Source organism: Ranitomeya imitator, chromosome 9, assembly GCF_032444005.1.
Source record: "Ranitomeya imitator isolate aRanImi1 chromosome 9, aRanImi1.pri, whole genome shotgun sequence".
NCBI classification, from domain to species: domain Eukaryota; kingdom Metazoa; phylum Chordata; class Amphibia; order Anura; family Dendrobatidae; genus Ranitomeya; species Ranitomeya imitator.
Genome location: NC_091290.1, coordinates 36558058 through 36582250, shown reverse-complemented (window position 1 = coordinate 36582250; position 24193 = coordinate 36558058). Strand labels below are relative to the sequence as shown.

The 24193-nt window shown below is 42.7% G+C and overlaps 1 protein-coding gene across 2 annotated transcripts in view; it reads right to left on the bottom strand.

Annotated features, from left to right (window-relative positions):
* LOC138648686 (sodium/calcium exchanger 1-like) overlaps nt 1-7988 on the bottom strand; it is a 103136-nt gene extending 95148 nt beyond the window's left edge. The window contains exon 1 of one of the 2 annotated variants that reach the window (XM_069738480.1): nt 7826-7988. In XM_069738480.1, the coding sequence (XP_069594581.1) occupies nt 7826-7894 (69 nt within the window). In that variant the 5' untranslated portion in view covers nt 7895-7988. Of the gene's footprint in view, nt 1-7652; nt 7773-7825 lie in introns of those variants that run through there. The other variant, XM_069738481.1, reaches the window with a different exon arrangement.
* Between the last annotated feature and the right edge of the window lie 16205 nt (nt 7989-24193).

Genomic DNA, 24193 nt, shown 5'->3' with positions numbered 1-24193 from the left:
GCAGTTTCAATACAAGGCTGTTGTGTGGTACAGTATCAAATTCCTATTTGTTCAACATCTCTACAGCGCCACCACAGGAGAAATCAAGAATTACACAATAGCAATTTAATTACATGGGTTGTCTGTGTAAGGGTGGTTTCACACTTGCGTTTTTGTCTGCAGCGTTTTTTTTTTTTTCAAAAAAACGCATGCGTTTTTTTTTTCCTATATTTAACATTGAAAACGCATGCGTTTTTGTTTGTACGCGTTTGGTCGCGTTTTGAAACGCATGCGTTTTTTTACTGCATGCGTTCATTTTCAGAAATGCAACTTGTAGTATTTTTGAGAGGCGTTTTTTGGACCAAAAAAAACGCATGCGTTTTCATGCGTTTTTTTGGGGGGTCAAAAAATACATTGGAGTCAATGGGGACGCATGCGTTTTTTTGTGCATGCGTTTTTTTGCGTTAAAAACGCATGCGTTTTTCTATTAAAAAAACAGAAAACACACTGATATGCCACCCCCCAACATAAAGGTGATAAAGGGATCCTAACCCTAACCCTACCCCTAACCTTACCCCTAACCCTAAGGGATCCTAACCCTAACCCTACCCCTAAGGGATCCTAACCCTAACCCTACCCCTAACCCTACCCCTAAGGGATCCTAACCCTACCCCTAACCCTACCCCTAACCCTGTTGTGAGTTCTGTTTTTGGGCTCCCTCTGGTGGTTACTGATGGTACTGGGTGACTTGTGTTCTCTGCGGTCTCTGGTGTCCACCTGTTCCATCAGGTTATGGGAGTTTCCTATTTAACCTGGCTTTTTTGTCATTTCGTCCCCGGCTACTGCTAGTTGTGTGTTTAGGTTCAGGATCGCTGTCAGCTCAGGTTCCATCACCCTAGAGCTTGTTTTGTTTTTGTGCTTGTCCTTTTGTGATCCCCTGCCATTGGGATCATGACAGTATAGCAGGCCAGAAAAAATTGGTCATCGTTTTGGCTGAAGTAGGAGGAAAAGTAGTCTGAGGAAGTTTGTTTTTTTTTTTTTTTCGCCTCCTCAGTGTTTGCTGCCTAGTCTCAATTGCAGCTTGACTGCTTCTTTCCTCCTCTTAATCCTTGAATGGCTCTGACCTCAGCTGTTTATCATGGACGTCCAGAGTTTGGCTTCCAGCCTGAATAATCTTGCTGCTAAGGTTCAAAATATACAAGATTTTGTTGTACATACGCCTATGTCTGAACCTAGAATTCCTGTCCCAGAGTTTTTTTCTGGAGATAAATCTAGTTTTCTGAATTTTAGGAACAATTGCAAGTTGTTTCTTTCCTTGAAATCTCGCTCCTCTGGAGACCCTGCTCAGCAGGTCAAGATTGTTATATCTTTCCTGCGGGGTGACCCTCAGAACTGGGCATTTGCATTGGCACCAGGGGATCCTGCGTTGCTCAATGTGGATGCGTTTTTTCTGGCATTGGGTTTGCTCTATGAGGAACCTAACCTAGAGATTCAGGCTGAAAAAGCTTTATTGGCTCTCTCTCAGGGGCAAGATGAAGCAGAAATATATTGTCAGAAATTTCGGAAATGCTTCACTAAGATTGATCTTCGGGGTGCGTATAATCTTGTGCGGATAAGGCAGGGTGATGAGTGGAAAACCGCATTTAATACGCTCGAGGGCCATTTCGAGTATTTGGTGATGCCTTTTGGACTTTCTAATGCTCCTTCTGTCTTCCAGTCTTTTATGCACGATATTTTCCGTGAATATCTGGATAAATTTATTATCGTGTATTTGGATGATGTTTTGTTTTTTTCTGATGACTGGGAGTCTCATGTTCAGCAGGTCAGGAAGGTGTTTCAGGTCCTGTGGGCCAATTCTTTGTTTGTAAAGGGTTCTAAATGTCTCTTTGGAGTCCAGAAGATTTCTTTTTTGGGGTATATTTTTTCCCCTTCTACTATTGAGATGGATCCCGTCAAGGTTCAGGCTATTTGTGACTGGACGCAGCCTACATCTCTTAAGAGTCTACAGAAGTTCTTGGGCTTTGCTAATTTTTATCGTCGCTTCATAACTAATTTTTCTAGTGTTGTTAAGCCTTTGACGGATTTGACTAAAAAGGGTGCTGATGTTACTGATTGGTCTCCTGCGGCTGTGGAGGCCTTTCAGGAACTTAAGCGCCGGTTTTCTTCTGCTCCTGTGTTGCGTCAGCCAGATACGTCGCTTCCTTTTCAGGTTGAGGTTGATGCTTCCGAGATCGGAGCGGGGGCGGTTTTGTCACAGAGAAGCTCCGATGGCTCAGTGATGAAGCCATGTGCGTTCTTTTCCAGAAAATTTTCGCCCGCTGAACGGAATTATGTTGGTAATCGGGAGCTTTTGGCCATGAAGTGGGCATTTGAGGAGTGGCGTCATTGGCTTGAGGGTGCTAGACATCGTGTGGTGGTCTTGACTGATCACAAAAATCTGATGTACCTTGAGTCTGCCAAGCGTCTGAATCCTAGACAGGCTCGTTGGTCACTGTTTTTCTCCCGTTTCAATTTTGTGGTTTCATACCTGCCAGGTTCAAAGAATGTGAAGGCGGATGCTCTTTCTAGGAGTTTTGTGCCTGACTCCCCTGGAAATTCTGAGCCCACTGGTATCCTTAGGGATGGGGTGATTTTGTCGGCTGTCTCCCCAGACTTGCGACGTGCTTTGCAGGAGTTTCAGGCGGATAAACCTGATCGTTGTCCGCCGGAAAGACTGTTTGTTCCGGATAATTGGACCAGTAGAGTCATTTCCGAGGTCCATTCTTCTGTGTTGGCAGGTCATCCTGGAATATTTGGTACTAGAGACTTGGTGGCCAGGTCTTTTTGGTGGCCTTCCTTGTCGAGGGATGTGCGTTCTTTCGTGCAGTCTTGCGGAGTTTGCGCTCGGGCTAAGCCTTGCTGTTCTCGGGCCAGTGGATTGTTGTTGCCTTTGCCTATCCCGAAGAGGCCTTGGATGCACATTTCCATGGACTTTATTTCGGATCTCCCTGTCTCTCAAAAAATGTCTGTCATATGGGTTGTGTGTGACCGCTTTTCTAAGATGGTTCATCTGGTACCCTTGCCTAAGTTGTCTTCCTCCTCTGAGTTGGTCCCTCTGTTTTTTCAAAACGTGGTCCGTTTGCATGGCATTCCGGAGAACATTGTTTCTGACAGGGGATCCCAGTTTGTGTCTAGATTTTGGCGGACGTTCTGTGCTAAGATGGGCATTGATTTGTCCTTTTCGTCTGCATTCCATCCCCAGACGAATGGCCAGACGGAACGAACTAATCAGACTTTAGAAACTTATGTAAGGTGTTTTGTTTCTGCTGATCAAGATGACTGGGTTTCCTTTTTGCCGCTTGCCGAGTTTGCCCTTAATAATCGGGCTAGTTCTGCTACCTTGGTTTCTCCTTTCTTTTGTAATTCGGGGTTTCATCCTCGTTTTTCCTCTGGTCAGGTGGAGCCTTCTGATTGTCCTGGAGTGGACATGGTGGTGGATAGGTTGCATCGGATTTGGAGTCATGTGGTGGACAATTTGAAGTTGTCCCAGGAGAGGGCTCAGCAGTTTGCTAATCGCCGTCGCCGCGTGGGTCCTCGACTTCTTGTTGGGGACTTGGTGTGGTTGTCTTCTCGTTTTGTTCCTATGAAGGTCTCTTCTCCTAAGTTCAAGCCTCAGTTCATCGGTCCCTATAGGATCTTGGAAATTCTTAACCCTGTGTCGTTTCGTTTGGATCTCCCGGCATCGTTTGCTATTCATAATGTGTTCCATCGGTCGTTGTTGCGGAAGTATGAGGTACCTGTCGTTCCTTCGCTTGAGCCTCCTGCTCCGGTGCTGGTGGAGGGTGAATTGGAGTATGTTGTGGAGAAGATCTTGGATTCTCGTGTTTCCAGACGGAAACTCCAGTATTTGGTCAAGTGGAAGGGTTATGGTCAGGAGGATAATTCTTGGGTGATTGCCTCTGATGTTCATGCTGCCGATTTGGTCCGTGCTTTTCATAGGGCTCATCCTGGTCGGTGACCCCTCCTCAAGGGGGGGGGGGGGGTACTGTTGTGAGTTCTGTTTTTGGGCTCCCTCTGGTGGTTACTGATGGTACTGGGTGACTTGTGTTCTCTGCGGTCTCTGGTGTCCACCTGTTCCATCAGGTTATGGGAGTTTCCTATTTAACCTGGCTTTTTTGTCATTTCGTCCCCGGCTACTGCTAGTTGTGTGTTTAGGTTCAGGATCGCGGTCAGCTCAGGTTCCATCACCCTAGAGCTTGTTTTGTTTTTGTGCTTGTCCTTTTGTGATCCCCTGCCATTGGGATCATGACATAACCCTAAGGGATCCTAACCCTAACCCTACCATAACCCTAATCCCTTTAGGGTTAGGGTAGGGGTAGGGTTAGGATCCCTTAGGGTTAGAGGTAGGGTTAGGGTTAGGATCCCTTAGGGTTAGGGTTAGCGATAGGGTTAGGATCCCTTTAGGGTTAGGGTTATGATCCCTACCCCTAACCCTAATTATTTCTGTTTATAGTGGGTTTTTTACTTTATTTTGATGATTGGCAGCTGTCACACATTTCTCAGCATGCGTTTAAAAAACGCAAACGCATGAAAAAACGCATGTAAACGCGTCAAAACGCCGCGTTTTTTTCACCACATGCAAAAACGCATGCGTCAAAAAAACGCAGCGTTTGCACGCGTTTACATGCGTTTTTTCACCATGCTTTTTTTGCGTTTTTTACCGCAAAAACGCACCCAAAAAAAACGCAAATGTGAAACCAGCCTATTGCAGTACAAGGTCGCTTGTCCAATGTAAGAGATAATCTTTGTAACCAATGCCCAAAATGGCCAAAAGAAGAGGACCCTGATGATGGAATGCCTCTATAAAGGCAGAATTCCCTAGTATGGTATGGTGGCTTATCTGCCAAGTATCTTTATTATACAGGGCCAAGTAATTACACTCAGGGCGCTTCTTCATGTATTAAAGCAATATAAATATTGACTTCCCAGGATCAATTTGCTCTGGCAACAATGTATGCAGCATCTGCAAAGTATATTAAATCGGTTGTCCACTACTTGGACAACCCCTTCTTAAATGCTGTAGGCCCATAAATAAAATTAAAAAGGCTTATATTCACCCCCATACAGGCGCTGTTCCAGCAACATCTTTGCTGTTCCAGCGACATTTCTGCTGTTCCAGCGGTGTCACGTAACTTTGCTATGTCACGTAAGCACTACAGCTGATCAGTAGGCAATAATGGGCTGCTGCTTCACTAATGTCATGCAAGAGCCCAGAGACCCGAAATGCCACCAACGGAGACGAGTATAAGCTTTTATTTATTTTACTCGGGAGGGGGAGCGGTACAGCATTTAAGGAGCACTTGCCTGAATAATGGACAACCCCTTCAAGACAAGAGAAACTGAGCAAAGGAAAATATACAATCATAACAATACAGAAACTATCAGGGGGAAAAAATCACCCATCTGATAGAAAGCTAAACTAAGCAAGATTGAAAAATAAAATTACACCATTTTTTTTCAATCTTTAAAGAGAACTTGTTGAAAATGTTTTCTGACCTGCAGGCTGCATGTTATAGAGCAGGAGGAGCTGATCAGATTGATAGACATTGAGGCACAGCGCGAAACGGCCGTCGTCCCCCTCTGCTCACACGAGCTTCGGCTCCCTCTTCCCTGGCCATGAATTTTATCTGGAGTTGGTGTCAATAAAGTAATCTTTTGGAAGACTGGTGAGCGCCTTCGTTTTTCTCTTTTCAAGAATTTGTGGACAATAGACTGTCATTTCTGAAGAGCACCCGAAGTCCCATGTTATCACGGTCTTTGGAGAGTGACATCTAGCAACTTATTTCGTTACCACCTGAAGTTGGTCCAGTAAGGACCCGAGTGGTGGGGGCAGTGCCGCTCATTTCTTTGCTATCTGGACCAGATTGATAGACATTTTTGTTGGGATTTTTTTTCCAGTAAAACTGTTATTTTACTCCTTGAAATCTCCATTGTTTGTAAACATAGGAGTCCAGTGGGCGGGCCTATTCAATGACTGGCAATGTTCCTTTTATAACATGCAGAGATGGCTGTCAATCACTGAGTAGGACCGCCGACTGGACTCGTGCATCATTGATTTCAACGAGAAAAAATAATAATACTGAATATTTTCCTATCTATTTATCATTCTACTCAGCATCTCCTTCTCTATACCGCACTGTACACATATCGGACTGTATATGCCACGTGACAGGTTACCTTTAACATATAATAAGGGCCTATCCAATTTCTGTACCCATTGATTGAACCAGTACAATGAGGGGATCCCATTGCCAAAAGTGACTGAATATGTCCCTACTTGATTCCTGGTGGCGACACATGGACAGCGTCCTAACTCCTGTCCGATAGCGACAAAGCCTGGCATTGAGATATCACCAATTCTGCCACTACCAGATGCCCCATTGCCTACTTGAACTCTTCGTCTACTTGAATATATCATTGCATAAAGAAAAAAAGGAATCTCCAATTTCCAGTAATGGAAAACAGTCATTTTACAAGCATGAAATATCCAATAATAAAATTTGGTACATTGGTAACAACCTCAGATTTAGGCTGCGGTCACACTATCAGTATTTGGTCAGTATTTTATATCAGTATTTGTAAGCCAAAACCAGGAGTGGAACAAATAGAGGAAAAGGATAATAGAAACCTTTGCATCACTTCTGTATTTATCACCCACTCCTGGTTTTGGCTTACAAATACTGATGTAAAATACTGACCAAATACTGATCGTGTGACGGCAGCCTCACTGTCAGTCCGCGGCTTCTGCTTCATAAACAAGAGTGCATCAACCACATGAATCCACAAGCGACCACTGACGACTTTGGATTTTCCCGCAGCCCTAATGGCTTATTATGGAGGAGCTTGTGCATAAGAGCTATTCTGATAATACAAGTTTATTAGGTAACTGCAGCTTATGCAATTACCTAGTGATTTAATATAGACGCGGAAGAAGCTTTGATGTTACACCCAAGGAAATCTCTGCTCCCGTGTCACTTGGAATAAGAAAGTAAGTGTGCCATTTTCCAAGACATGTCGCTGACATATTCATTCAGCCCGTTTCTATACACTCCTACCGATACCCAAATCTTTTTTTAAGAATCGTTCATGCACAAAAAAATCCCATTTCTAATACTCCTTGAAATTTGCTCATCTGCGACACGGACATATTGATTGACACCTGTCACTGTACCTGATGTTCGGAAATAATTCTCTCTCCCAGATCTGGATTCCTCCCAGTCACATTTTCCCTCTCCGCAATGATAATTTATGGCATAAAAATCTCTCCAACTTAAGGTTTTCGCATTATTATTTACTTAAGGCCTTTTTCCGTCTCTGCTCGCATTCTTCCCCTGAATAATAAGAATAAATCCTGTAATCCCCTCATTCCGCTCTGTCCTATTTGGCTGAGAATCTTCTTCTCTCTGCTATAAGTTGTTTCCTTCCGTCCCTTCTTTCTCCTCCTTTCCATTCTCCTTAGTTGATTTTTTTCCTGTATGTCTGAGCCCATTATCTTTCGCTGGGTCTCATAATCCCTGGTAAATGCCCCTCTTTTCCTGACCCCCCCATTGTCGCCCGGCTCGTGCCCATCTCTCGTCCCCCCAACCCATTTCCTTCCAAGCTTTCATGTCTAATAGTCAATTGCCCTCTCTCACCTTTTTTCTTTCCATCTTGAGCCTTGTATTTGCACCTGCCTTTCTTGCTCTGTAATTCCCATAATACCGGGGGCTTATTGATTCACTTTCCCCTCTCCACTCGTTCTACTGCAGACCTCCTCCCTACCCTTCCGAGCTTCCCTCTCCCCCCAAAATGTGCAAAGAGTCGTTACCTTGTGAATCCACCGTTGTGCATCTCCCGTTCGGCTGCGCGGCGAGCTGGCGTGTGTGGCAACACGCATGTGTGAAGGCGTAAGTCTTCTGGCATGTGAACAGGCATGAGTGTATGCGCGTCTGTGTCAATGCTTGCACGGAAAAAAAAAAATCTCTATGTCCCTGTATACTGCAGCTATGAGCATATACACACTGCGCCGTGATGGGAGCGAGAGAGGAGGAGGGGGAGAATGTGTGAGATAGAGGAGTGTAGAGAGGCAACGAAAGAGGCAGAATATATGTGTGTGAAATAGTGGGGGGAGTGAGAACGGAGACTAGATATAGGGGAAAAATAGCCGAGCGTGGGAAAAAAAGAGAGTAACCCTGTATCCCTATGGTATCCAATCCACCTACATGTGCAGACGCTAACATGTGCATTTGTCATTTCACATGTTGTGCAATGTGTATGGTCGCTAACGCTAACGAGGATCTGCTTTCTTATTAAATATCCTTTATCGTGCGGGCAGAAAATATCCTGATTACAATCGAGAACGTTTTCCAATGACAGGGACTGTAAAAAGCGTGACGGGATTTATATCAGACATTAATCCAGAGCATCACTTAACCTCTCACCTGCCAGAACAAGATTTCCATCTCTCATCCCCCCTCCAGCAAGGTTTTATCCAATGGCTAATGAACCCGTCATCGCCATTATTATTAGCCTGTGCTTAGAGCTTTTCACAATGAGGATTATCAAATACAATCATTGAGTAAAAAAAAAAAGAAAAGATATTGTCAAAGATTATTTAAAACGATAAAGTCATTAAACCCTACAAATGTAGGAGGATGAGAGTTATGATACAGAAAGTAGTAGTACTGGGGACCAGCTAGATACTAAGGGGATAATAATGATGAATGTGTCATTTGTTGCAGCTGTGACTTGTGCAAGGATGAGGAGGATGAAGGAGGACAGGAGGATGCAGCAGATAAGCAGTTGCATATGGATATTAGACGGCAGGATTATCGGTCTGAGTGCAATCCAACAAAACATCGGACCTATGGGACGGCGCACAAGTCCGATTTTTGCTTCGAACAAACCCTGTTAGAGGAAAAAAATCGCAGCATGTCTGGGTTTGATCCGATATTCGGATCTCACTCGGCCATGCAAGTAAATGAGTGTGTGGAAATCATCGGACTGCACTCGGATGACATCTGAGTGCAGCCCGATTTCAACGCACTGACACAATTAAGGAGATGGAGAAATTTGGTTCTCCATCTTCTCCTCAGTGTGCTCCGCTTCTCTCATCCGAGAGAATAAGATCACACTATGCTGACTCAGATGCAACTGTGTCATTTACATAATCGTCCCGATTCTCTCAGATGAAAGAATCTACTGCCGTCTGTACGAGTCCGTACTTCGTAGTATAATAGTTAGGATGCATAATGTAAAATCACTAAAAAAAAAAGTAGATACATATAAGTGGGGCCTGTTTCATCTTTTGTAATTTTGTTAAATAATATTACTTTTTTTTACGTTTTTTTTGTGGCGTTCACTATTTCTTGCACCAAACTCATCAAAATAGCGCATGGGGTTCATGAACTATGCACAAAAGAAAAAAAATCCTCTTTTGCAACTTTTCAGAAGAAAAAAGTTTAATGTTCTGCAAAAATGTCACATTTGCACCAATGATTCAGTAGCATATTATTAAATCACAACAGGAGGTGAATAGAATACATTTGCAACAAAATTTGTGACTTTTCTAATTCGCAAATGATAAATCAGGCGAAAACACCTGCAAACTGTAAACTTCGCTCACAGTGTGGAACTTCCAAAACAAACACATAAAAAAAGTGACTTTTAAAAAAAGGCACAAATGGAGAGAAAAATAAGACACAAACAAAAAAAAGAGGCGCAGAACACCAAAATCTCAACAAAAAACAGGTGCAAATACAGTAATGAACTGTGTCCTGGGTGTTGGAAAGTTAGACTAAAGAGGATTCCAGCGTTCAGGTGCAGCACGAGAGAAATCCTGCAAGGTTTTACTTGGCAAGATTTTATTTATTTCTGCTGTTGAAAGAATGATAAAAATACGTTGCAGCTCTTCCTGTATGAGCGGTCACATGGTGCCGCTTATTACAGTGATGAATATGCGGCTCCACCCCTATGGGAGGTGGAGCCGCATATTCATCACTGTAATGTGCGGCACCACGTGACCGCTCATACAGGAAGAGCTGCGACGCTGAGAGGATGGAAGCATCGAGGGAGCTGGGTAAGTATTTTAATGCCAGCGGGCGGGCGCACAGGGGGAGGGAGGGGGTAGATTACCGGGAACTTTATTTTAACAAAAAAAAAAAGATTTTTCATTCCTTCTCTCCAGCGAACGCTGCTGGGAAGAAGGAATGAATTCTGGATTCAGCACCCAAAACAGGGGACAGCGCTTAACTCTAGCGCTGTCTCCTGCACGGTGCATGTGGTACCCAGTCGGCACACGGACGGCACACGGCTTCCGCACGTGTACCACACTGATGTGCTACGTGAGCACACGGACACGGATTATTCAGGTACCGATTTCTCCGGTACCGGAATTATCTGGACGTGTGGGACAGGCCTAAAGGAGATCTCTAGAACTAGAACTCTAGTTCCCTGTAAAGAACATTAGAATTGCTTTTCAATTGCATACATTTCTGCCATAAATCTGACACGTGAGAATTCAACCAAAAAGTAAGCTGTGTGGTATACTTTTAATTTACTTAAAATATAGTGAAAGGACAAAACATCAGCATACAAAAAAATATTTTAAAACCAAGGTCAACGCGTTTCTGGTGACTAAGCAAGTGAAATAAACTATGGATTTTTCACTATTTCGTTGAGCTGGATCTCCTTCTCTTTCTTGTTCGTCTACGCCCTGACACAGCGGTTCCGTGCTCCGAGCTCTTGGGAATGTCGGTATGGTGAGCTGGATTTTGTTTTTTCCTGTATACTTTTAATTTCCAAGGGGAGACAATGCTGATTGATGGGGGTGCTAGGCATTGTAAGTAAGTAGAAAAGTACCATTTAATGCTAATGGTAACTGCCTGGAGATGTAGGAAGATGAAGGTGGTTAATGGCGATATCCCTGGTGGACTGGAGTGTTGAACGGATTAATTGTGACAAATCTAATATTCAGTGAATTACTGTCAGATGTCAATCAGCTTCTCTTTTTCTGCCCTGCAGCAAACACAGAGTACGGTAAGTGTGAGGAAGGAGAAAAAAAAGAACTAAAGAGTCCTTTGATAGGTGCACAGTTCACTGTACTGGGAAGAGGTGTCTAGTCTACTTACGCACTGGGAAGGAGATTCTCCTAGATCTATGAAGTCTTCTCACATTTTTATTTTTCGTGTGAATCAAAGGCATATAAATCCAGAAACATTTTATTAGAAACACATTCACTCCACTACATAGATCTTTCCTTTACGTGAAACAAATTGTTCTGACCAATATAACACATTGATGGGGGTATCTATTACTTAGACCTTGACAATTTATCCTTAGGATAGGTCATCAATAGAAGATGACCCCGCCAATCAGCTGTTATCACCTCCGGTGGTGGACAGATGTAAACAGTGTATGCACTGTAGTCATGCTGCAGTACCCTGTGTGGCCACTAAACAATGTGTGGCACTGTGGTGTTCCGCTCGACACGCTTTTAACATCTGGCTACCACTGGAGCTGGTAACAGCTGATTGAGATGCCGAGTGTCAGACTGATCTAAGATTGATGCCCTATGCTAAAGCCTGTTATACATATTATATGGCTGTCGGCTGAAAAAGCCGTCTCTCTCTCCCATATATACAGCAGAGCTTGTTTGGCTGAGCGCTCTATGAGAAAGCTGCTGACCGATACATTGGCCATCAGCTCATTTCCAAGAGAGCAATCCGATTTGAAGTCCGAAATTGGACATACGTTATCAACATCTCTCATAACTATCCGTCGTCCTGAACCCCCATACACGAGACCGTCTGAAAAACTCATCGATATCGACAGGTTCAACCAATAATAGTCTAATGTGTAAGAAGGTCTTAAGGATAGGCCACCAATACCTAAATAGTTGACTTCCCCTTTAATCAATTTTCTAGACAATGTTAAGGCAGCATGATGTAGGACAAGTATGGCAATATTATCTGAATCAGGTATTTTTTTTTTTTACAGGAAAACATACACTGCTCAAAAAAATAAAGGGAACACTTAAACAACAGAATATAACTCCAAGTAAATCAAACTGCTGTGAAATCAAACTGTCCACTTAGGAAGCAACACTGATTGACAATCAATTTAACATGCTGTTGTGCAAATGGAATAGACAACAGATGGAAATTATTGGCAATTATCAAGACACCCTCAATAAAGGAGTGGTTCTGCAGGTGGGGACCACAGACCGCATCTCAGTACCAATGCTTTCTGGCTGATGTTTTGGTCACTTTTGAATGTTGGTTGTGCTTTCACACTCGTGGTAGCATGAGACGAACTCTACAAGCCACACAAGTGTCTCATGTAGTGCAGTTCATCCAGGATGGCACATCAATGCGAGCCTGGCAAGGTTTGCTCTGTCTGTCAGCGTAGTGTCCAGAGGCTGGAGGCGCTACCAGGAGACAGGCCGGTACACCAGGAGACGTGGAGGGGCAGTAGGAGGGCAACAACCCATCAGCAGGACCGCTACCTCAGCCTTTGTGCAAGGAGGAACAGGAGGAGCACTGCCAGACCCCTGCAAAATGACCTCCAGCAGGCCACAAATGTGCATGTGTCTGCACAAACGGTTAGAAACCGACTCCATGAGGATGGTCTGATGGCCTGGCGTTCACAGATGGGGGTTGTGCTCACAGCCCAACACCGTGCAGGATGCTTGGCATGTGCCACAGAACACCAAGATTGGCAAATTCGCAACTGGTGCCCTGTGCTCTTCACAGATGAAAGCAGGTTCATACTGAGCACATGTGACAGACGTGACAGAGTATGGAGACGTCATGGAGAGCGATTTGCTGCCTGCAACATACTTCTGCATGATGGGTTTGGCATTGGGTCAGTAATGGTGTGGGGTGGCATTTCTTTGGAGGGCCGCACAGCTCTCCATGTGCTCGCCAGAGGTAGCCTGACTGCCCTTAGGTACTGAGATGAGATCCTCAGACCCCTTGTGAGACCATATGCTGGTGCGGTTGGCCCTGGGTTCCTCCTAATGCAGGACAATGCCAGACCTCATGTGGCTGGAGTGTGTCAGCAGTTCCTGCAAGATGAAAGCATTGAAGCTATGGACTGGCCCGCCCGTTCCCCAGACATGAATCCGATTGAAAACATCTGGGACATCATGTCTCGCTCCATCCACCAACATCACGTTGCATCACAGACTGTCCTGGAGTTGGCGGATGCTTTAATCCAAGTCTGAGAGGAGAACCCTCAGGAGACCAACCGCCACCTCATCAGGAGCATGCCCAGGCATTGTAGGGAGGTCATCAGGCACGTGGAGGCCACACACACTATTGAGCATCATTTCCTTGTCTTGAGGCACTTCCACTGAAGTTGGTTCAGCCTGCAATTTTATTTTCCACTTTGATTTTGAGCATCATTCCATCTCCAGACCTCCATGGGATATTAGTTGTGATTTACATTGATTATTTTTAGGTTTTACTGTTCTCAATGCTTTCCACTATATAATGAATAAAGATTTACAACTGGAATAATCCATACAGTGATATCTAGGATGAGGGATTTTAGTGTTTTTATTTTTTTTGAGCAGTGAATATATACCATATTTATGTGTATATATATATCTATATATATATATATATATATATATATATATATATATATATATATATCTTTCTACCATTTTTATCCAGTAGATAGAAAAATATTAAGATTTGAGAGTCCTCAGTGGTTGATGACTTTTAATGGCGAACTGAAAGGGTGGTAACAAATTGCAAGTTTTCAACAATACTCAGGTCACTTCATCAGGCATAGAAAAATACAAAATCTGAAGAGTCACATATTTATACACAAGAGAACACAGAAATAATGCAATAGATAGGCAAGTGATGTGAAGCAGAACTATCAATGTGGGACGGGGAGAAAACAGTTTACAGCCACAATTGTTTTCTTCGCTTCCAACATGGAAAATATGTTGTCTCTGCCTAAATATCTAAAATATGTAGAACAGTTAACAGCATTTCGTTCTGAATGCAAAAGGTAAATCTTTAAGAAAATTGTGGTTGTTGCAAACTGTTTTTACATTTATGTTGTTAACCAAGAAAAGCATCAGTATCACAATACGCTTCTCATCACAAATGTTGATGTCGATGGTGTCATACTTTAGTTATCTATGCAAAATGATCATTAATAGTTATCACAGTATTTAACTTGACCCAAGTGTTGTATCAGAGTATCAGAGTTTCAAGAAACTGTTTCAAGACTGCCACAGAATTTAATGCATTCTGTCAATAATAAACACATCACTATTGAAAAATAAGACCGGATGGAGTTTTTATTGATCCATGGCTACCAAAGTTTTACTAATATATGGCCCCTCCTGAACGGCAAAATGTACATACTACAAATATAGCAGCTTTTATGACCTCCTATTCTAAATCCATAGACATTAATATGGAGTCCGTCCTCACTTTCCAGATATAACAGTTTCCACTCTATCACAAGATTTTACGAGGTGTCCGTGAGAATTTTTGCCCATTCATCCAGAAGAGCATTTGTGAGGTCAGACACTGGTGTTGGAGGAGAGAGACAGGTTCACAATCTTTATTCTAGTTCATCCAAAAGGTTGTGGATGTGGTTGAGGTCAGGGTTCTTTGTTCTTCCAAACCAAACTCCACCAACTACGCCTTTATGGACCTTGTTTTGTGCACTATGGCACGGTTAAGAGAAACAGAAAAGGGCCTTCTCCAAAGTGTTACCAGAACAGTTGAAGCCACAATTGTCTAAAATACCTGGATATACTGAAGCATTAAGATTTCCTTTCACTGGAATCAAGGGATCTAGGCCCACTCCTGAAAAAATAACCCCATAGTGCTATCCCTCCACCAAACCTTACAGCTGGCACAATGCAGTCAGGCAGGTAACAGTCTCCTGGCACTTTGCAAAACAGAGGCTCATCCATCATACTACCAGATAGACAAGTATAATTTGTTATTCCACACAACAGGTTTCCACTGCTTCAAAATCCAGTGGGCCAGTGCTTTACACCACTCCATCTGAAGCAGTTTTGTACTTGGTGATGTAAGGCTGCTTGCAACTGCTCGGCCATGATACTCCTGGTGTGGGTACAGTTTTTGAGCTGATGTCAACATCAGAGGATGTGTGGTCTCTGGAGTTAGCAGAGCGTTGGTGACTTTTATGTATTATGGGCCTCAGCAATTGGTGACTCCCCTGTGTAACTTTACATGGTCTCCACTTTGTGGCAGAGTTCGTGGGGTTCCTACACTTTACCACTTTTAAATAATACCACTTACAGTTAATAGTGAAATATTTAGGAGGGAAGATATTTCATGAACTGCCTACTGGAGGCGGACACTCAGACATAGTCGACCGCGTCTGGGTATCCGCCTCCAGTAGGTGTATACGCCCAAATCCCATTTTGTGGAGGTTTTTAGACGTATGCTTTGATGGGGCCACCGAGCGTGGAACTAAACACAATGTGAAAGCACCCTAAGCTGTACTATCTGGGACGGTCTAACCATGTCCATTCTAGAAAAGATAGTGTTATTTGCTCACTTTTTTGGAGTTAATCAATAATTTATTGTGCATATTTACAATTATTGGACAATTTGAATTTTTGATTAATTTCATTTTTGACCAACTACATTACTGCCGGTCAATCTAAAAGGTTAATAAACCTGAATGTTTAAGAAAGTAAAAGTGAGGTTTTGTCTTTCTTAGAAAAATATCTCAGTGTGCAGAATTATTATGTAACTAAATAAAAAACTTAGATTTTTTCATCTCACTTGTTTTTTTTCATGTTACAGTGAGAATAATAACCAAACATATCAAAATGTACAAACATTTTTTTTGAAAAATATCAGTGACCAATATAGCACCCCTGCTTTTCAATAACAGTTATAAGCCTTCCATCCATGAAGTTTGTCATTTTCTGTTGACTATTAACTTTTTGGGCAGCACCAACCTCAGCCTTCCAGACACTGATCAGAGAGGTGACTGTTTTGCTTCACTGTAAATCTCCCATTTAAGAAGAACCCACAAGTTCTCAATATGGTTCAGGTCAGTTGATGAAGGGGACGTGTCATTACTCTTTCATCTGTAAGGCCTTTACTGGTAGCCAAGCAGTGGAGATTTTGATGCTGAGATGAAGCATTGTTCTGTATAAAAATCATGGTTTTCTTGAAAGGTCTAGACTTTTTCCTGTACCACTGTCTTCTAAAAACTGGCAGTAAGTTTGGAAGTTGTTTTTGAGTCCACCTTGAACCCAAAAAGGTCAAACTAGATTATTTTTAATAATACCAGCCCATAGCAGTATCCACCTCCACCTTGCTGATGTCTGAGTTGAAGGGAAGGTCTGTTCCCCGTTACTGATCTTGCCACGGACCCATCCATCTTGCCCATCAAGAGTCACTCTCATCTCATCAGGCCATAAAACCTTTGAAAAATCTGTCTTCAGATATTTCTTGGCCCGGTCTTGAAGTTTCCGATTCAGTGGTGTTCGGATTTCATCCTTCCTTATCTTGGCCATATCTCTGAGCACTAAACACCTTGTTCTTCTGGGCGCTTTTGAAGGAGGTTGAAGTTTTGGAATATGACAGCACTGGAGGATAATAGCTTCCAGGGAGCTTCATGTTTGATTATTCTATAATCAAAGTCAGTTAATATGTGTCTTTTTTTCTCAACACATTTTTAGCAACCCTGTTGACTACTTGCAGAAAAACTTTTGATGGTTCTCTGATGAGACCCCGATATCTTAGCAATTCCAATAGCTTGCACCCCTGTCAGACTTTTAACAGTTTTTGTTTGTTTTTTTTTAAAACAAGTTGCCTAATACAGCCTGTACACTTTGATAAAGGGTGTTATATTCTTAGGCCACAACCTCCCTCCTTACACAAATGCACATCAGCTGATCTGCTTCATCCAATAAGCATTCAAGTTTATACAACTTAGTTCGAAAATATGCATTTAAATGGTGGTATGGTCAAAATATTCTCTTGCCTAATAATTCCGCTCACAGAGTATTGATCCAAGTGTTTCAAAACATATTTCTATCTTCAAGCTGCAAATTACTGTCCATAAGGCCTTATTCACACATCAGTATTTTTTTTATCAGTATTTGAATGCCAAAACCAGGAGGGGAACTTACAGAGAAAAACTATAAGTGAAGGATTGACACTTGTCCTGTGTTTTGGAGACACTCCTGGTTTTGGCATACAAATACTGATCAAAAATACTGACGTGAGAATGAGGCCTAAGAGAGCTATTGTGGCATCGTATAAACATGCAAAGTAATACAATGCGGCCAAGCCACCATAATTGATGACTGGTGCTCAAAGTGTAACAGTAGACTCTGCAGATATATATTTCTATTTCAGAGATACAGTAAGTTGATAAATAAGACACATAATGGGGGGCGACAGGACAAAGATTTCTACCAGAGTGCTTGTATTGTGGAAGAAAACAAGATACGGTAAGTAATTTATAGTTTGTGGGTGGGAAATGCTTCCACTTCTGCATCAGCTTTTATGTCAGTTGTGTAAAACGAGCTTTAATAAAACATACTGTGTTGTTTCTTAGTAACAAGGTTTCTATGTTAAACTCGTCACCCGGCTGCGGTAAGAATTATGAAATCATAACTGTAAGTGAAAAATTATCCTAAATATGTATTTTTATTCCGTATATTGCGAAACATCATAAATAGTATTGGTCCATTTTTAAAGAAATCTTAATGCACTTATTAAAATCATCAATGTATTTAAAAAGTTAATCCCAAAATAGCAAGTCTGGCTACCAGGATCCCCATTGATCCTAAAAATGGGGTTCTACTGATCCCTGTCCTGAATGCAGCACAGGTGCACATTTTCAACCTACATTCCATTCATTGTCTATGGGATTGATGGAAATAGCTGAGCGCTATACTCTGCTTTCTCTGGTGGTCCCATACACCTGGACCACCAGTGAATGTATGGAATCCAATTTTCGACTTATGGTCTCATATTCATCTGCAAGAAAAACAGACAAGTGGACTCCGATAAAAAATCGGATTGCACTCTGACCAGTGTTAATCTATGAGCTACAGCTCATCTGCGATTTTTTTCTCAGTTGAAAACGGACTGAGAAAAAAATCGCAGCATGCAATTTGCCACATATATCGGAAGAGACTCGCCAATGCAAGTCAATGGGTATGATAAAAAAAAAATTGCACGGCACTCACTATGCGAGTGCCATCCAATTTCTACACACCCATGTCCTTTGAAAAGCCGGCAATTCATCAGCCGAGTACAGTAAAATCACTGTGTGACCAGACAGAATACTGTAGAAAAGATAGAATACATACAGTATATACACATAGAATAGATATAAAGATGTCAGTGACATATATGATTAGTACAGTGTGTGTGCAGTTTTCTGTAAGTGTATTTAATGATTATTTTTTTCAAAAAAATGGTGTGGGCGCCTGCTTAATTTTCCATACCAGCAAAGGGAAAGCCGACGGCTGGGGGCAGATGTTTATAGCCTGGCCAAGGAGAAAAAAGGCTGGACTGTTGCTCAGTGGTCCAATGTGTTGTTTTTAGATGAAAGTAAATTTTGTATTTCATTTGGAAATCAAGGTCCCAGAGTCTGGAGGAAGAGTGGAGAGGCACAATCCAAGCTGCTGAGGTCTAGTGTGAAGTCTCCACAATCAGTGATGGTTTGGGGTCCATGTCATCTGCTGGTGTAGGTCCACTGTGTTTTATCAAGACCAAAGTCAGCGCAGCCGTCTACCAGGAAATTTTAGAGCATTTCATGTTTCCCTCTACCGACAAGCTTTTTGGGGATGGAAATTAATTCTCCAACAAGATTTGGGAACTGTTCACACTGCCAAAAGTCCCAATACCTGGTTTATAAACATCGGATATTGATGCAGTGAGCAGAAGGACCTGCACGGGGAAACTGCGCATGTGCATGGATCGAAAAAAAAGAAAGGACTTGTGAGCACCAAGTGCATCATCTCACAGGTTTCTGAACCTAGACACGGGCCAAACAGAATTAGAAGAGGCATAATGATGAATGTAAAAAATATATAAATAACGGTCCCAATAATAGACATGAAAATATATCTATAATATAACGCTGGGAGCGTCACTGTGTCCGAAGCCTTTATAGACTGCGCAAGCGCCGGCGCAGTCTGGACCCCACAGAGTGATGCTCCCAGGAGATCGCGGTATGCGTAAACACTGAACGCACACTGCGATCTCCAAAGGAGAGGCAGGGACGCGCCAGGAGGGTAAGTATTATATTCACCTGTCCCCCGTTCCAGCGCTGCGTGCGGCTCTGTGTTTCGGGTCCTCTGCTGTGACGTTCACAGTTCAGAGGGCGCGATGACGCGCTTAATGAGCGCCGCCCTCTGACTGAACAGTCACAGCCAGAGGACCCGGAAGAAGCGGCGGGCAGCGCTGGAACGGGGGACAGGTGAATATTGCAAATGTCAGGGGCCTGAGCTAGCGGCGATACCGGCACCTGACCCCCACAGCGCGCCGGTGTTCCCGCCTGCTCAGGCCCCCAGCACTCGGCGTCCAGCAACGATAGGTGAGTATGTTATTTTTTTTTTATATATCGCAGCAGCATACGGGGCATATATTATGGAGCATCTTATGGGAGCCATCAACCATAATGGAGCAGTGTACGGGGGTATATAATATGGAGCATCTTATGGGGGCCATCAACCATAATGGAGTAGTGTACGGGGGCATATAATATGGAGCATCTTATGGGGGCCATCAACCATAATGGAGCAGTGTACGAGGGCATATACTATGGAGCATCTTATGGGGGCCATCAACCATAATGGAGCAGTGTACGAGGGCATATATTATGGAGCATCTTATGGGGGCCATCAACCATAATGGAGCAGTGTACGGGGGCATATACTATGGAGCATCTTATGGGGGCCATCAACCATAATGGAGCAGTGTACGGGGGCATATACTATGGAGCATCTTATGGGGGCCATCAACCTTTATGGAGCAGTGTACGGGGGCATATACTATGGAGCATCTTATGGGGGCCATAAACCTTTATGGAGCAGTGTAAGGGGGCATATACTATGGAGCATCTTATGGGGCCATCAACCATAATGGAGCATTGTATGGGGCATATACTATGGAGCATTTTATGGGGGTCATCAACCTTTATGGAGCAGCACATGACAGAATGGAGGCGCAGGATGGGTGCAGCACATGTCAGAATAGAGGCGCAGGATGGGTGTAGCACATGTCAGAATGGAGGCGCAGGATGGGTGCAGCACATGTCAGAATTGGGGCGCAGGATGGGAGCAGCACATGTCAGAATGGGGGCGCAGGATGGGAGCAGCACATGACAGAATGGGGGCGCAGGATGGGTGCAGCACATGACAGGATGGGGGCGCAGGATGGGAGCAGCACATGACAGGATGGGGGCGCAGGATGGAGCAGCTCATGACAGGATGGGGACGCAGGATGGAGCAGCTCATGACAGGATGGGGACGCAGGATGGAGCAGCACATGACAGGATGGGGACGCAGGATGGAGCAGCACATACCAGGATGGAGACCATATACCAATATAAATGCTCGCCACCTGGGCGTAGAACGGGTTCAATAGCTAGTATATATATAGCGGTCCCAATAATACAACAAAAAGTGAATAGAGAATCTATGGGGTATTGTCAAGAGGAAGATGAGAGACACCAGAACCCACAATGCAGACAAGCTGAAGGCTGCTATCAAAGCAACCTGGGCTTCCATAACACATCAGCAGTGCCACAGGCTGATCACCTCCATGCCACACCACATTAACGCAGTACTTGATGCAAAAGGAGCCCCGACCAAGTATGGAGTGCATTTACTGAACATACATTTCAGTAGGCCGACATTTTCGGATTTTAAAATCAGTTTTCAAGATGGTGTTATAAAGTATTTTAATTTACTAAGATTACTTTTTGGTTTTCATTTTCTGTAACCCATAATCATCAACATTAACAGAAATAAACACATGAAATAGATCACTCTGTATGTAATGACTCTATATAATATATGGGTTTCATTTTTTGTATTGAAGAACTGAAATAAATTAACTTTTTGATGATATTTTAATTTACTGAGAAGCACCTATATATATATATATAGATATATATATATATATGTATATATATATATCTATATATATATATGTGTGTGTGTGTATTGAAGAATATTTCCTTTGAAACCTATGTGTAAATGACAGAGAATTACTCTATGTAAAAGCTCATGTTAAAATCGCATTGCAATCGGATAGCATTCGGATGTAAATCGGATGATAGGTGTGCAAAATCAGATGGTACTCCCATGAAAATCGCATGACACTAGTCCCACTTTTCTGGACCAAAGTTGGAACTTTTTTGAAAGGTGATGGGCACAAGCCCTAACTGAGATAGATTGTGTTCTGTACCATTTACTATCATTGGCCCACTTTTTTTTTTCTTGAAGGTTTTCTAAACTTTTACTTCATAGCAAATATACTGTGGTTTTATCTCTCTCTCCTCTACTGTATACTATCCAGCCACAATGATACATCTTCCTTTAGAGTCTACCAAACTGAGCCATCGGTGCACTTATTCCCACATTACCAAAATACTGATGAACATGATAAAGCAGATGATTATGGTGAGCTGAATATGATTTTCTTTTTTTTTTACCCATAGATGACAGATTGTGCAATTGTATGAAGATCCAAAATTATCAAAATTGAGAATTTTTGGTTATCCATGTCATCAATAACTTTTCCAGTCCAGAGGAGGATGCTTAGGCCACGTTTCCACAATGAGCTTTTGGTGGCTCTTTGATGTTGAACATTTTCTGCACCCATTAAGTAAAATTACCCATTAACCCCTTCAAGACCAATGAGGTTGTGTCCCTGCACTCCATGCATGTTTTCCGGCACATTGCAGTTGATCGGATCAGCTGTGTGCCTCTAACAGCCGCGGATGGAATCGCGATCCACCTACGGCTATTAACATGTTAAATGCCACTGTCAATCTCCGGTATTTAACATGGCAGAACTGGAAGAACGTCACTAATCCCGCCCATATGTCATGATTGCCGATGGGTTGGCATGACAACTTGGGGTCTGCAGAAGACCCCTGTGGCTGGCTCTCATAACAGAAGAGCATCTTAGCTAGACACAGCAGGGCTGATTGCCGCATCTAATCTCCCATGGAGACTAGTAAAGCATGTGAAAAGTAAAAACAAAATGTGTTTTAAAAAAATAAGAAAAATATAAAAGTTAAAATCACCCCTCTTTCACTTACAGTCAAAATAAAACAATAAAAAATGACACATATTTGGTATCGCCACATTCAGAAACGCCCGCGCCATCAATATATAAAAATAATGAATTCTAACTGTAGATAGCAAGGAAAATCCCAGTATGTTGCCGGCGCTCCCGTATAGAGATACTCATAGATGTTATATATAAATATCTGCTTTATTGAGGTAATAAAAAATTACAGGACAACGCTTTTCAACTCCTACACCCTGGAGTCTTCATCAGGTCATTAAAAAATAAATAATATGAAAAGATCAGCCACATTCTCTTTTCATACATTCAAATTCCAAAGGTTCAAATAGGTTGGAGTGCTGGAGGAGCTCTAAAGCCCCACCCAGATAAATGAAAAAACCACCCCATACAAAAGGGATAAATCCTCCCAGGACATTTTCTCATTAACGCACTAATTTACTTACTTATATATTTTTTTTTTGCTTTTTATTTTTATGGTATTTTATATGGTATCCCCTTGAATTCCTGTCAATGCTTCATTTTCACCTTTGACTAGGTGAGTGCAATTATATAAGCGTGCAATTTACACCTAGCTTCTACTACACTTAGATCGTGTGCGGCGTTGTTCCCTTTTTCCCCCTATCCTCAGGGTTGTTTTAATTCTAACTGTAAATAGCGTAACAAGAAAAAAAATTAAAAAAACAGAATTATTTTTTTTTTGTCGCTGCAACATTGCAATAAAATGCAATGACAGGCGGTCAACAGATCGCATCTACCCCCAGATGGTATCAATAAAAACTACTGCTACATGGCTCAATAAAGTTTGCACTTTGGAACAATACATCCGGATGGAGCGCTGGTCTTCTGTTTTTCTTTGGTATCAATAAAAACGTCAGCACGGTGGACAAAAAAATAAGCCCTTACCAAGCTCCAAATCCTAAAAAACAGAGACGCTACAGGTCTCGGAAAATTGTGACTTTTTTTGTAAACTTTGGAAAAAATTTTCACTGCTTAAGTAAATAAGAACCTTTGCATTTTTGATATCTGCGAACTTACAAATGACCTGGAGAATCATAATGGCAGGTCAGTTTAAGCATTTAGTGAACACAGTAAAAAAAAAAAAAAAAAAACAATTGTGGAATTGCACGCAGCATCAATAGTAAAAAGTTGGTCACGCAGGGTTAATAGTTGCGTAACCGGAGTGCGTTACACCGCGCTCCGGTAACGCTGGCATTAACCCTGTGTAAGGGCTGACTGGATGGGAGTATGGAGCGAGCACTGAATGCGGGGAGGAAAGAGCGGCCATATTGCCGCCGGGCTGTGGCCGTCGCTGATTGGTCGTGGCAATGGTCATGGGCGTTTTGCCACGACTAATCAGCGACTTGGATTTCATGACAGACAGAGGCCGCGACCAATGAATATCCGGGACAGACAGAAAGACGGAAGTGACCCTTAGACAATTATATAGTAGATGTGGGGAACATTGACTCTGTTCACATGAATCACACAAAACATGTGACCATCACTAACTGGCTGGACCGATCACATATCACCATTGCTATGGACTGGAAATACAGCCATGAGATAGCTAGGAAATTGGCAATAGCAGTATATACTGGGTTGTTTCTATTTCTCCAATTTTACCCGTTTACAACATCCACCATACATGTCAGATGCATGTGTATGGAGTTCATGTGCCTCCTCCATGCACAACACTGCTGCTGGCAATAACTGACAGTGGCATGTAAGTGGCGTGATATCAGTGGCGAAACGTTTCGGATGACCATGGCAGCCAGGAGCCGAATGGCTGGGCTACATAGGAGATGGTATATACTGCAATACTAGTCCATAAGGGGGCTAAAAAAAATTATTTAAAAAAAATTAAAGCCTGAATCATGCCCTTTTCCCAACCCGAA